This window comes from Sphaerodactylus townsendi, linkage group LG03 (genome assembly GCF_021028975.2).
Source record: "Sphaerodactylus townsendi isolate TG3544 linkage group LG03, MPM_Stown_v2.3, whole genome shotgun sequence".
Classification (NCBI taxonomy): Eukaryota; Metazoa; Chordata; class Lepidosauria; order Squamata; family Sphaerodactylidae; genus Sphaerodactylus; species Sphaerodactylus townsendi.
This window is the reverse complement of record NC_059427.1, coordinates 108720681-108735708: the sequence shown is the minus strand read 5'-3', so window position 1 is coordinate 108735708 and position 15028 is coordinate 108720681. Positions and strand designations below refer to the sequence as shown.

Here is a 15028-nt window from a genome sequence, read left to right as displayed (position 1 = left end):
GCCTCTATGCTGTCTGTTGGCCCTCCAGTATAACTGGTTAGACACCTTATGAAACAGGTTGTTGGACTGTATGACCCACAGGTTTTATCCAGCAGTTCTCAGATAACATATTAGTAAGTAGCTTTCTACAGGTGACATAACACATATTGAAATCAACTTATATTGGGGAGAGGGAGGGGAGCAGATACAAATATGCTGAGCCTGGGAGCACACAGTTGATGGTTTATGAGTGTGGCATTTGCACATATACAAAACATATGTGTAGCGGCTCCAGCCCCTGGAAACACTCTCACTCACCAGGCAGAGCCTACTTATGTATACTTCCTAAACATATAAACTCCATTAAAATTATTGCAAATTTTGGTTTTAATATAGAAATATACAGCATACACACAAATTTACAAAAACTAATAACTATCTTGATGGTGATAGAAAGTGCCATCAGATACCTACTTGGTAATATAGCTTAGCCAAAACTGTACATACATTGATTTCAATTAATGTAACATCAACCGTAGAAAATTATGCATGGCAGATCACAAACATTTGAACAGCAAAGATAAAGGAAACACTATCCTAGAACAGGGAAATGGTAAGGGAGACTAATTTATTGTATTGGAGATGGCAGTTTGGAATGTAACCTCCATTTAACTGTATTCTGCCTATACAGGCCTGAGTACCATATTCCTCCTACCTCTCTTGAAAAAGAATGCAATTGGAATAATGAAATATTAGGGGTGAACCAAATGTTTTCCCACAAATATTTTTGATGCAAAATCAATGTATCAAATTCTCAACATGGCCAGGCTTGAGGATACTTAAATCTGGAGACTGGAGTCATGAACAGACGAGACAGTTCTTTCAATAACTTTAAAAAAGCCCCAGGTTTGCAGAAAAATTTGAAAAAATGCATTGGAGGTTAACCCTCCAAAACAGGAGGAGTGCCTTGTAGCTTTAAGAAAGTCAGTGGCCAATATGGCTGTGGCTAGGCAACCACAACAGTATTGCCTATCTATCTTTAAGCCTTGGTTTCAGTCATTAAAAGGCAAAGGGAGGGAGCAGAGTCATTTCTACGGCTGTTTTAGTCTTTGAGGGAGAACTCATTGGGGCTACACACGATAGCAACTATCACCCAATTTGATACCATATCACTTACTGTTCAATAGCAGCCAGAAGCCAATGTGCTGTAGTGGTTCAGAGTCTCATACTAGGATCTGGAAGACTCTGCCACGGAAGCTCACTGGGTGACTGTGGGCCAGTAACACGTTCTCACTCTACCCTACTTCACAAGGTTGTTGTAAGCATAAAATCGAGTCAAGAAGAATGTATAAGCTGCTTTGGATTCCCACTGTGCAGAAAGGTGGGCTATAAATAAATATCAATATACTGGTAGCTAAAAATGGGCAGATAAAAGGTAGGTTGGTGGGTAGAAAGGAAAAAGTGAGGCTATTGATGTGTCCAGGAGGAAGGGAAAAGGCTATAAAGTGAGTAAGGGGATACATGGGAAAGTGAGGTGTCCCCCCTGACAAGCCCTTGTGGGTTTTCCACCACACAACAGGACCATAGTTTTCGTGGGAAGACTGCTGGGGAGAAGAAGGGAAAGCTGAAGAGAGAAGCAGATAAAGGTACATTGGCTGATGATTGGGAAGGAAGTAAACAGGAAAAGAAGGTAGGTTATGGGGATTTTAAGGGAAGGGAAAGAAAAAATAGTGAGGGAGGAGAAATGCCCCTTGCAGATCCTTGTGGGTCCCCTATTTGAACATGCTAGTTGAGCTGAAACATAAATCAGTGTCGCTCCGCCTTCACTACCTGCCATACGAACGCTCCCTCATCTCATTGACACTACAGGACACACAGGCTAACCCCTGGTTTTCTCTAATCGAGAAAAATATTATTTCCATCGGCCTGCCTATTGAATCACTCTACCTAATGTCCTATTCAGAAGGGTACAATAGGTTCAGAGATTGGCTTTTAGATCTAGAATTTGCAAATTTACATCTAGCAGCCAAACGAACCTGCTCTCCAACACAACTCTTAATTCCATTTGAGCAGAGACGTATGGCCTACTACCTCCATACTTTAACGAACCCACATGCAAGGAGAGTCCTTACCATTATGCGATTTAACGTTATGCCCTCTGCCCTATTAAAGGGTAGGTCCAGCAATTTAGGAAAATCTGCAAACTTAATGTGGTTGAAACTTAATGTGTTGCAAACTTAATGTGGTTGAAACCCTGACTCACCAATTTTTGCACTGCACCAGATTTGATAACATCAGATTTAAATATACCAACTTACATTTTTTCTTCCAATCTGGGCTGCCTGATCTGACTAGGTTATCTCTATTGTTAAACAACTCGGACCCTGGTCTTTGTGAAGAGATCGCCAATTTCATTGTGGAGATAGTTGAGTGTTCTCAGTAGAACGTACTTGTTGTGCTCCCCGTGGGCCCTTTTTATCTATCATGTATTCATGTATTTGCTCCTGATTTATGTATTTCTTTCTGACTATGCCAATAAAGGCGTATGTATGTATAAATCAGTGTCCACCATTCAACTTCCAGCAATTTGAGGGTTCCTTTGAGAGGTTTACCTGCACACACAGGCAACAGAAATAAAGCAGTTTTTTCCCCATCCCAACTTCAGCGCTTCAGTGTTGTTTTTCCTTCAGACTGGTTTTCTAGCAGCAATAACATCAAGCAGCTAATCAGAGTTACCTAGCTGACACAACATGGGATAAAGCACATTTTAAAATACCCCCAGCTGCTAGAACAGGAGTCAAGAGAGCTGCCAACAAATAGGTGCAAAAAAATGTAAACTTGAAGAGGAGGATATTTTGATAAATCTCTCAAACCTCGCCAAGCACCCTCACCCCAGTCTGCAGGGATTTCCTAAACTAGTACTGGCAACCTGAAGCCTCTTCCTCCCCATCTCCCATTTTATTTGCACCAAACAAAGCTCACAGGAAACAGTCCTCAACTTAGCAGTGAATGTTTTTGCAACAGGGATAAAATTTGTCAATTGTTTTATGGGTAGAATTAAATTGCATTGAAATGTAAAAATACCAAGGTAATTAAGAAACCCATGAATTTAACTGAAAGTGATCTGTGAGAGACTACAATAATTCTTGGTACTGAAAATCGGGGTGATTAATACAACTAGGAATGTTCACTGCTGTCTGTTTTGCGTTGTGGAAAACAGATGCACTAAATGTTTTATATTCCTGGCACTTTAGGAAGTTCTTAGTTTTACATTTACTGGTAGTTGTATTCCTCTGAAACCTTACAGTTCTTTCCCACCCAATCCTATTCATGTTTTTACTCAGTGGACAACTTTAGTCAACAGTCTTCACATGACCAGAAGATCAAAGGCTTTGCGTTGTTAGATACTTTACTTTTTCCAATGAAAAGCACTTGATTCCTAATTGGTCCATTGGACCTTTTCCTGACTTACCTTAGAACCTCCTGCTTCTTTTGCAAGAAATGTTTGACATTAGCTGTTGAACAAGTTAACCTGTTTGTACAGTAAAATAAATGTTCTGTGCAACCCCTGCAGGGAACATGGCCAAAAGAACAGAGCCAAAAGGTATTTTAAAAACATTTATTACTCCACCAACTGCATTAGAGTTCAACAGGAAAGAATCCAACTACCACATTCTTTTCATACACATGAGTTAGCTGAATGAGAATAATAACAGAGACAATTTCTAGCCTTGTTGAAGATTTCTGCTCAAAATATTTAGGTCACTTTTTCCATTAGAATAGAAGCTGTTAGCACTTCTGGCAATTTTAGCTTCTTCATGTAATATCTGCATATTGGCTATTGAATCAAAACCAAGCTCATATTTCAACATTTTGGTGCAGGAGAAAGGGCCATGATAGTCCAGAATGACATATGAATAATCTCACTGCAGGTACCTTAGGCAACATACAAACAAGAATGTTGTACTTTGAGAATCAAGTTAAAGTGGATTCACAGATATGCTGCTCTTACTGCTCAACATAACCTACTCTGTATTCTTAAACAGACTGGTACAAATTACAGTTTCATCACAGCAAAGCATGAGGAGATTTGCAGTACTTTTCAGAAATGCTTCTTGAAGAAAGCAATCATTATCCCATCTTATTTCCCCACAAAACTTGGAAGGCATCATTTAACTAATTTAACCCAAAACTGTCCCCTCAAAAGATGCTTGCAGGTACTAGGGAGGGACTTTCCAAGATCTGCATTCCCATCTCACTACTGTCAAATTCATTTTGAAAGCTTTAGAAATCTTCCAGGTTTAATCAACCTTTCTTTCTTCCAAAGCTGTGCCAGCATAAGATTTTCTGTGCGGAAGTGCTCTCAGGAAATTAGTCACAGTTCATATTGGATTAAAGAGAAGCTCATTTGAAAAAGATATCACAGTTCCATGTTTCTTCCTCCCCAACCCTTTCCCATAGAACTAGATCTGGATAGTCACAGATTGAAATCACTAAGGACTATATTATAAGATCAGATACAACAACCAAAATGTAACTAGCTTCATAACTGCCCAGAAAGTTCTTGGTTTGATTAAATATTACTAGCCAGAAGCCAGAAATTCTCAATGGTGTTAATAATGAAGGTGCCACTAAGTCTCAAGGACTCATGGCGACGCCCAACCATGGGACATTCAAGGCTAGAGAGGGGCAGAGTGGTTTGCCACTGCCGTCCTCCGCATAGCAACCCCAGTGATATCCCATCTAAGTACTGGCCATCCTGACCCTGCTTAGCTCCCAACCTCTGACGAGCCCAGCCTAATTGGGCTGCTGTGATGTTCAAAATGATGTGGAAAGCCATAAGCTAAATCCTTGACTGCCTAAATAGGATTGTAGCATCAACCCTATCACATATCATACACTTAAACTGTATTGTTTAGATTGTATAGGCTCTTAAGACCACCGGTAAAATTAAAAACAGCTCAAGAACCCATGTGGGTTAATGTTTTCCCTTCTGGATGGATATGCCAAGTAAACCCAAGATCTGTAGAAGGGCAACATGGCACGTGATTTTTCTGGGAAGAAAGGAAATAGAATACCAAGACAGAAGAGCTGGAAATAAAAAGGGTGTACCATACCTGGATCAATCTATCTGCCAAGGCAGCACTCTCCTACAGGAGGCACAGAAGGAGAATCCAGACAAGGAAGGAAGGGAAAAGAAAAAGACACAACAGCAAGGTCACACAAGCTGTCTTGCTATAGCTAGAAGCACAGGACAGAAAAGATCCCCACAGAGCCCAAGAAGAAAGCTTCCGTTCCAGAGTAGTTCCAGATCAGCAGCACTCTATTTACAGGCATACTTGTTATAAGGGCATATAAACAGACAGGGATTCACCTGGAATATCTATTGTATTATCTTTGCCCAATTCTGCAATCGCTACAAAGCAGTTTTATTTGATTGTACATCACCCATTTAGGCAATGAAAACCATCTTGACATTTCAGAGGTTGCATTTCTGTTGTTTAAAGATCTAGGGTAGGTGCCGAACATGCAAACAGCCAAATATTAGGATGCTGCAGGCCACCCTGATGCAGTGTCTCTTGGCAAGCCTCCAAGATTGTATAGATTATCATAAGGTGCCCTATATCAAAAGAAGGTCAATGGTAGCTTGTATTTTCTTGAAAAATGTTTAATATTAAATTTAAACATCAAGGTCATTTGAGGTATACAGTACATCATGACTGAAAAACAGGTATACAATTCCACTGCTGCACAACCAAGTTAGCCACCGAGCAGGCTAGCTCAAATTGTCCAGAAAGCATCAACTACTACTATTCAAGCCACTTGGCTAATGTAACTTACTTGTTTACTGCAATATCTGCAAAACTTACTTGTTTACTGCAAAAACGCAGCCTTATATTTTTCCCTTTACAGAGCGTCCAGGATGAGGGAAGAAACAAGGTCACAGGATTGAGGAGAGCTATCCTTGAGAAGGTATTCTTATTCACTGGAGCTCTAGAAACTTCCTACAGCAATCCCCATGAGGACCATACAGTGAAAGCTAATGACTGGCATTCTGAGTAGTGTTTACTGTTAACTGGGACAGATGGCTGTGTAAGGCCTCATTTTTTGGTAGCCAAAGTAGTCTGGAAGCGGAGGAAGTGGATCCTCATGCGGCTGGGAACACTCCTCACCTTTTCCAGGGTTTCAATTCGTTGTTTCAAAAGGCGGTTCTCAGTACGAAGCCTCTGTAAGCAAGATCAAAATTAGCAGGGTCCTAATTGCAAGCATGAGCTTTTAAGATCCAGCATGGAAGGTGATGCTGAAATCCTGAGCAATGAGCAAGAGCAACTGGCAGCTTGAATAACTGGGATGGTAGGAGTAGTACCTCCCTCCTCCCCTTCTGGGCTCGAACTACAGTTCAGCCACTGGAAATTCCTTATGTTTCCAAAATAGATTCCATTCCATAAAACACTCAAGATAAATGATCACATTTTTTTTTGCCTGAACTCTGTGTGTAGGTTTGTGTGCATGGGTGTGTATGAATGACAGAGGACACTGCAGCATTTTCAGAACAGCGAACTATCCAAAAAAAATAAGAAGCACTAACACATAAAGATTTATAGGCAGAGATGATGCAAAACGGTCTTCTGCATGGTGTGAATACTGCCAACACAAATTAACCTTCAGATGACAGACTTTCAAGACTTTGCCTCCAAAGTACATAGGCAACAAACTGATACACTATCTTGAGAAAAGAAGATCTCCTTCCTCCACAGCCAGCATGCCAAGACCCCCCCCCCTCGACTCCCATACTCTGCTTTGCATGCTTCCCCCTCGTCCTCTTCCCTGTTGCCAACTCCTTCCTGTTTCTCTAAATGCTTGTATTGATGCATAGATATCAACCAAGGTATCTTTCTGGCTCCACCCCACCTCGTCTGCTCTGCTTCTGCCTTCCCTGATGATCAGGAGGGCATTTTAAAAACTTTCCTTCAGACAAGCTTCTATTTTAAAAACAAGTCTTGCTCTTGCAGCAGTAGCGAGACAGAGAGACAGTGAGTGGGAGAGTGTGTGCAAGGGGAACAGAAAATCAGTGAGATTTGTGCCTTTAAGGCTGTTGATCAGTGGAGTTAAGAGAAGCAGCAAAAGGAGAGGGTTGAGACTTCAGGAAGCAACTGCATGGCAAGCACTGGGCTGCGTCCTCATGTGCAAACAGAAACATGAGAAGAGCCCACTGCCTAGAGAAGAGTCCCTAGGTAAATGTTTCCTGCATAATCGGCCACAGAGTACAGGAATGAGAGAACATGGAGGGTTTACCTTGATTTCAATCTGCTCTTCCATCTCTCTGTTTTTGATTGCAGTGTACTCCTTCTCTAGTCTGTAACAGAAGAAAAGCAGATGATCCTACCTCTCCCTATAGAAATCCCAAGTTTGGACATAACCCTAGGGATCAAACAGGGCATTATGGTGCTAGATCCTGCCCAGATCTGCTCCTATTACACAAAAAGATTATAGTTTAATGTAAGGGAATATGGTAATGTAAATTGAACTCTTCCAATATTTCACATCACTTCCCCCACAGTTGAGGGTACTGGAGTGTGGCTGAGAGAAATGGAGTGATTCAGACAATGAACCTTAGCTTCTCACGACAGCATGGCTCTTTCACTCCATAAACTGGACCCCCCAATTCTGCCCTAGCTTTTCAGATATGTTGGATTTAAACAGATGTGCCAACTGAGGTTGCTGAAACAACTTTCTCTGAGCACATCACACCTCACTGTAACCTTTTAACCTCCCCATGCTATCTGGTATGATAAAGCCTTGTTTCTGGCAATTGGTTTAACTTATGGGATGCAGGGAACACCTTTGTTTTTCTTCCTCCCCAGGTGTGTGCAAGACCTATCCAAACTTTCTGAGGCTTTTGTTACATAGATCACACTCTGTACTAGACCTAAACAGTAACAAATGAGACAAGTCCCAAACTCTGAGTCGCTCCTCTCAGACCAGAAGTTATGAGAAAAGTAGAAAGTAAAAGATAAATAAACAAGATCCAGAACTAATTTACATGGCTCTCAGATGGCTTGGACGAATTTGGGCACTGAACTTAATCGTACAACTCACGGCAATAAACTTATAAAAAGGACACTCACAATAAAATATATTCCCTAGCACACCCACCTAATGTCTATGACTATTTGTCATCTGCTTCTGATGTAATGTAATGTAAAGTAATGTAATGTAATGTAATGTAAAGAAGATAGGCACTCATAACCAACCCTGCTGACTCTAAGCAAGCCTCTAGCACAGTGGTTCTCAACCTTCCTAATGCCATGACCCTTTAATACAGTTCCTCATGTTGTGGTGACCCCGAACCCTAAAATAGGCAATTTATCAATTTTACAGATGGAGAACACTGATGCAGAGAGTCTTAGGCAACCCCTGTGAAAGGGTCATTCGACCCCCAAAGGGGTCGTGACCCACAGGTTGAGAACCACTGCTCTAGAACATAGGTGTCAAACTTGCAGCCCTCCAGATGTTATGATGCTGGCAGGGGATGATGGGAACCGTAGTCCATAACATCTGGAAGGCCGAGAGTTTGACACCTGTGCTCTAGCAACTGAACAAAAATATTTCCTCCCAGTTGTCACCAGTATCCTCTGGTCACAGAATTTTCACAGAACATTCTTTTTTTTTTACTTTTAAACTACACAGAGGACTTTGAACTAATTTATCAGGTGCTTTGATGAACAGTAATAGATCCAGCAATATCCTTGTACACACCCAAGGGCAATCGTTTTTCTCACTGTCCCACTTTGGCCAGGAATGTTTAATATAATCTTGAGTATAACCTAATTTTACTCAAATGATTTTGGGCCACTTTCCAAAATTTCAAGTATGATGATCAAATATATCAGCAACACTAGCTGCACACAGGTTTCACAGGAGTCAAGAAAGCAGTCTCATCTGAAACAAATATTTCTAAGTATTTATTACCAGTAACAATCTGGGACATTAGCCATTTGGATACTATGTTCAGATGTGTGGCAAATTGACTTACAAATCAGATTCAATTATCTCTCTCTCTCTTTGGAAGACTGATAGCTATGCTTTTCTCCTATCACCTATATAGGTTGTACAATTGATATTGCTTAAGCAAAGTAATGGTTTTACTGATAGGCCACATACATGATTTTCTTAGGCTCTGATTTAGTTATGCATAATTATGATTTAATTATGCCCAGAAGGATTAAAAGTTAATGGAGGGTGCATAATATAATGACCATGTAGAAGATTCAGGCAGCCTTGTGACTTGGCAGGAAAGGAACAGTCTTAATTCTAATTGTTAATTTACATTTTACTACAGCATCTTAATGTTACAGCAGTATGCCCATTACTGATTAAAACAAAAATCTGAAGAAGCCCTCCAAATGGTGGGCTGGGGAACAGAACCTGGGAAAGTCAAGACAAATTATTGTGTGGGTGTTTTACTGATTAACAGAAAGAACATGGAAAATCATTGCTGTATAGATGCAGCCTCACTTAGCATCTAAGATTCACAGCTTGTGGATGCTGCTGACTCTGTATCTATGCCTGGAATCCCAGGTTTCAGTCATGGCACAGATGTTGCCTCAAACTATCTGGTAAGAAGATTGCAGCCCCTACGGCCACCAGTTACAGACATCCTTCTGACAAGAGAAGTCCCTTGGAAGCAGCTTAGTGAATCTACCTATCCAACCCAACCTCTGAAGGAAGACAAGTAGTTAGCTGATTTATCCCATCTGTCCTGCCTAGCTCAGGAGTTTGCAGCATTACCCCATGAGAGAAGGAAAGCTTAAAAACCTACCTTTTCATTTTTTTAGGGTTGTACTTGACCTGGTAGGCCTTTAAGATCAGCTTATCAGGACAGCTGTCAAACTGATGAGGAATCACTTTCTGGAAATACTGTGAAAAAAGGCAATGCTTAATTCAGGATGAATCTAGGTCACACTCCCTTTCCAGCAAAACCTTGTTCTGATGTCTTGCCCTACTCTTTCCCTCAATCATTCTCACTCTTAGACAACGAACTGAAAAGGAAAGGAAAGCACAAGGGCAAGCAACTTTTCTTTAGACTTGCACCCACTGATAACCAAGATCTGGGTCCACCTCCTAGCTATTTACACAGTCTACACCATTATCATCAAGCATCCTCTGCAAGAAAAGGGGTGAGCAAAGCACTGCATTCATTATTGCTTGTCAAATGCTTTTTTCAGCATTAACCGTTCCCATCTAGAGGACTGCACATAAAGGAAGCAAGACAACAGAACGTCAGAACAGGCTCCTCCTCAATCTAACGATCTTCTTCCTTAAGTCATTGCTACTACACACATCTCTTCTCCCAGTTCAATCTACACACAGTCCACACTGAATGATGTTCCTTCATCTCAAAATGACAAAAATATTAGGTTTATACACTGAAGTATCAGTCTGATCAGGCTCATATGAAAAAGTTATCATGAAGAAATTTCATTGAAACAGGGGTGGAGCGAGGGGTGTGCCCTGGGCCCTGGGCTACGCCACTGCACTAAAGTAGTTGGGAAATTCCAATGTCTCACAGAGTCATTTTTTGTGAATTAAACTAATACTTCTACCATTGGGTGAGAATGAGACTATACTCTCCAATCACCCATGGGGGAAAAACTGGGATCTGTTATGGAAAATTTTAAGACACACGAAGATCATGCAGTAATTGTTTTTGCTGGCTTTTTAACCCTTGAGTATTTTTGCATATATTATTTCTGTGTCCCTGAAGGCTAGAAGCTCAACTCAGTCTTTCAAATTTCTGTTCACTAGGAGTGACAAGCAGTTACCCTAGCTAAGTCAACCCACACCCCTCACTATTGGCTAACTCCTAAAATCACTCGCAATAACCACCCCAGTGCTGCCCTGCCTCTTCCTACCTGGGAAAACAGGGGGCTCCAACTGCCCCTGAGTTTCAAAGCCACTTCTGAGGCTTTATTTTTTCACTTTGCTTTGGGACCTACTGTATGAGGCAGAACAAAGGTGTGGAAATAACTACAGTGAAAAGCTGATAAGGCTTCCAGAATGTTCTTCTCAGCGGGTTGGATCCATGTATCTGCCAATGGAAGATGCTGATGGCCGAAGATATCTCCCCTTATCTCTTACCCTCAGGAAAATTGATTCCTGGGGTTATGAGTCCCATGCAGTACAACAACAACTTGGGACAGGACACTCCAGTGGGGAAGGGGGTGAATCACACCTCTGACCTCTTGTATCTCTGTTGTGGGATTTTAGCCAGTTTTACTTACATGCACAGCTCAATGACTGATTTCTACTAAATAGTGTTATCATATCCAATAGCTGGGTATGTCAGTCAGATCATTAAACATATTTACTTAGAAGCAAGTCCTACTGGTTCAGTGAGCTTGTTCCAAGTAAATATGTAAGCAATGAAGATAGAAATCTTAATTCTTTAAAGTTTAAATAATGGCTTTCCTTCTTATTAGCACAATTGGTATAGGGCAGTGATGGCGAACCTATGGCACGGGTGCCAGAGGTGGCACTCAGAGCCCTCTCTGTGGGCACACACAAACAGAGTTCATCATGTGGGGGGGAAATCGCCCCCCCCCCCCAACACACACATCTAGGCTGGCCTGGGCCGCTGGGCTCGATTATTAGCATTAATCCTAAGACCTAGTTTTGGGGAAGCAGTGTAGGTAACCCTGTTAAGCGCTGTTAAACCCCACTGATTTTCATGCAAAGAACTAAAGTGTGATCCTTTACCTAGGAGTGAGCTTAGTTGCTGGCAATGAGGCTTGCTTCTGAGTAAACCCTCCTAGGGTCGTGATTCACCCGTTCGAAGAGTTGCATGGTTGCTTCAAAGCAAAGCCAATGACTACCACCAAGCTTACTCCTGAGTAACGCACACCTTGGAGCCAACCATTTTTTCTAAACTAAAACCTCAGTATTCAGGTTAAATTGCCGTGTTGGCGCTTTGCGATAAATAAGTGGGTTTTGGGTTGCAGTTTGGGCACTTGGTCTCAAAAAGGTTTGCCATGACTGGTATAGGGTCTGATCTAGAAATAATCTTGTTCTAGGTAATATTATGGGAGGACTGGCTTTTGCAACTGGTTAGAAGAAAATACTAGTTGGCTATCAAGTTCAAATACAATTTGTGGATGCCTGGTGGACCTGGTAGTCAGACTGCAGCATTAGCAGGTATAATAGTTACATTCAACCACATAATGATGGAGACACATCCAAATCTTTCTCAAACCAGAAAAATAAAAATCCAATAGGCAAGGACTGAGAATGTCTCTTCAAGTTCCCAACGCTTGGGGTTAGGTGGAAAGGGTGCTTCCCAAACTATGGTGGTAAAACCAAGGATGAAAGAACCTCAACACGAATAGAGCCAAAACGAGAATCAAACAAATAAGAGTCAGACTTAAAACAAAACATGATCATTTGGGAAATGACCCTTTGCCTTCAGAGATCAACTAGGAATAAATTACTTTGAAAAATGTATTACATTCCAAGGCCAGATCTCAACCAGCCTGGATTTTCATTCTCCCTCCACTCACCTCCACTATAGTGCAGAAGTTTGAAGCAGAAACTGAACATTTGTTTCTCGTAACATTTAATAAGTCTACCTCCAGTCCCACAGTGCACCTGTACAGCTGACCTGTGACATCCCCTCCATGTCCAGCTGCACAAGTTCAGCCTGATTGAATTGCAGAAGAGCCATCCCGACACGGAAGATGATCTCCAATCCCTATAAGAAGTCAGAGGAGTTTAAGATGGACTCCAGCCCAAAGGGTGTTTAATAGATTTTGAGCAGATGCTACTGAGCAGACATTTCCTATCCTAAAACAGAAAGCAAATGAGGCTTGAGGTTCCCCCATAAAGGAAGGAAGGATAATTGGCTTCTCCCACAAAGTCACTTATCCAACTGCGCACACAATCCAGGGAGAGTCTGCTTCATCAGACAGCTCATCTGACAGGCAGCTCTGGGAATCCACTTGGCCAGCTAGCAGATCTGGAGAAGCATCATTGACTGCTGCCAGAGTAATTTATAGCACCAGAGTGATCTGCCCTGGAATCTGCCCTACTCATGCAATTTTTAATAGTTATTTCTGCCGACTTCCTGCTCACAGAACCATTTATTTAACAGCAGATTGGAATTGAGAGGAAATCTGTTTTCCAATAAAAGTGAAAATATTTTTGCCATTGCCTATAGACACATGTACCATTTTACACTATGTATTGTTAGGAAATTATTCTATTGTAAGTATCACTTATTCTTCTATGCAAAATCTGCTAATGTAATGAGCAGAGAAGACCTGGATTAAAACAGGAAAAACCCACTATTTTCCCACTTCAATCCCTATTCTCTTCCCCTAACTTTGCCTCAGTTTTTGCAATGGAAAAATAGAAGTTTGGGGGAGCGTCTGAAAAATATTTTCTCTATTGTAATGAGTTAAATCCTTTTACTGGTTTAGAATGTGCAATATGGAGACTTTTATGTAAGACAGGATTAAACAATAACTCCTGCATATACAATACAATTTCAAGCAGAATACTATATCACAGGGGCAGTCAATGAAATTGTAGCCAAATAGGTTCAGGACAGGGAAAAGGAAATGCCTCTTTACTCAATTAGTAAACTGTGGAAGTTAACAATGGAATTCACTGCTAATGGAGGCAGTGAAGGGCCACTAGCATAGATAGCCTTAAAAAAGAGGCACAGATTCATGGAGGAGAGGTCTATCAACAGCCACGGTGACTGAAGGGAGTCTCCATCTTCAGAGGCAGCAAACCTCTGAATACCAGTGCTGCGAGGAGGTTGCAGGTAAGAGCTTCAGCCTCTACCCTATATTTTGTTTGGCCCTTCAGAGTAACTAGATGATCACTGTGTGAAATCATATGCTAAAAAGGTCAACTAAAAAGGCCCTGCTCCTTTCTCCCACTTTGTGCCTTACTTCCCAGGCTTAGATCAAACTTTACCTCATACATGAAGATATCAAACACTCGAGTGGCCACAGGTAGTGGAAAGGTGGTGAGGAAGAGTGTGAGAAACCAAGATGAAGCATACATAGATGTCAAGAAGCTCTGGGAGCGGAAGTGGATGTTCAGTTCAGGCAGCTGCTCCTGAAACGGCACAGGACACAACCCTTACAATCACAAAAGGTTCTCATCTCCCTCCAACATACTGAGAATCCAAAGTGTTGGCCAAGGAGACTTCTAAAGGGAAGTTATAAAAACTGGCACCCCTAACTTCTCCCGAAAGCAACATGCTCTTATAACTTTAGCCTTCAGCATTTCTAAGAGGCAAGTGAAATTATACACAAAATGAGTATCTAATATAAGCAACTGACAGCATTCCTAGACTTCTGAATTTCTTTCAGATCTGTATTCTATTACCTGAAGCATGTACTCAAACTGGTAGATGCAGAGACCCAGCTCAGCCATGGTGGGTTTGAACAGCTCTCGTAATCTGTACTCCTGCATCAGCCGTACAAACACACAAAAAGCCTCTTCCTCCGGCATCTAGAGTCAGATAAGATAGCTGCATCAGCTTCAACAAAGCCCACTCAAGGATAAAAGCAAAATTCTTCTGTACCAAGAACCAAACTCTGAAGATGCTTTACATTAAGATCCAGCTATGAATTCAATAGAGATTATAACAATCATCATATGACAAAAGTGAGCAAAAAAGTATCCTGACTATTTAAAATGCTACTGTTTCAAGCTACATACACAATACAAACAAACTTCTATTAGCCCAGGGGTAGGGAACCTGCGGCTCTCCAGATGTTCAGGAACTACAATTCCCATCAGCCTCTGTCAGCATGGCCAATTGGCCATGCTGGTAGGGGCTGATGGGAATTGTAGTTCCTGAACATCTGGAGAGCCGCAGGTTCCCTACCCCTGCATTAGCCTGTTAAAAGAAACATTACTTGTCATGGCAAAGTAAATCTATTGTTACTCAAACTAGTGCTGGCCTTTTTTGCAGCGGCATAACAATAATGAATTTTCCACACTGTGCCTCTCCCACATCAATTATCTATTTTAT

At 41.4% G+C, this 15028-nt stretch overlaps 1 protein-coding gene across 10 annotated transcripts in view; it reads right to left on the bottom strand.

The window, feature by feature from the left end:
- EVI5L (ecotropic viral integration site 5 like) overlaps positions 1–15028 on the bottom strand; it is a 53561-nt gene that overhangs the window by 19989 nt on the left and 18544 nt on the right. For 9 of the 10 annotated variants that reach the window (XM_048492067.1, XM_048492066.1, XM_048492061.1 and 6 more), the window contains 7 exons: positions 14377–14502; positions 13960–14103; positions 12638–12727; positions 9803–9900; positions 7276–7336; positions 6153–6206; positions 5097–5129 (listed from right to left, as the gene is read on the bottom strand). In XM_048492067.1, the coding sequence (XP_048348024.1) occupies positions 5097–5129; positions 6153–6206; positions 7276–7336; positions 9803–9900; positions 12638–12727; positions 13960–14103; positions 14377–14502 (606 nt within the window). The remainder of the gene's footprint in view (positions 1–5096; positions 5130–6152; positions 6207–7275; positions 7337–9802; positions 9901–12637; positions 12728–13959; positions 14104–14376; positions 14503–15028) is intronic. The other variant, XM_048492068.1, reaches the window with a different exon arrangement.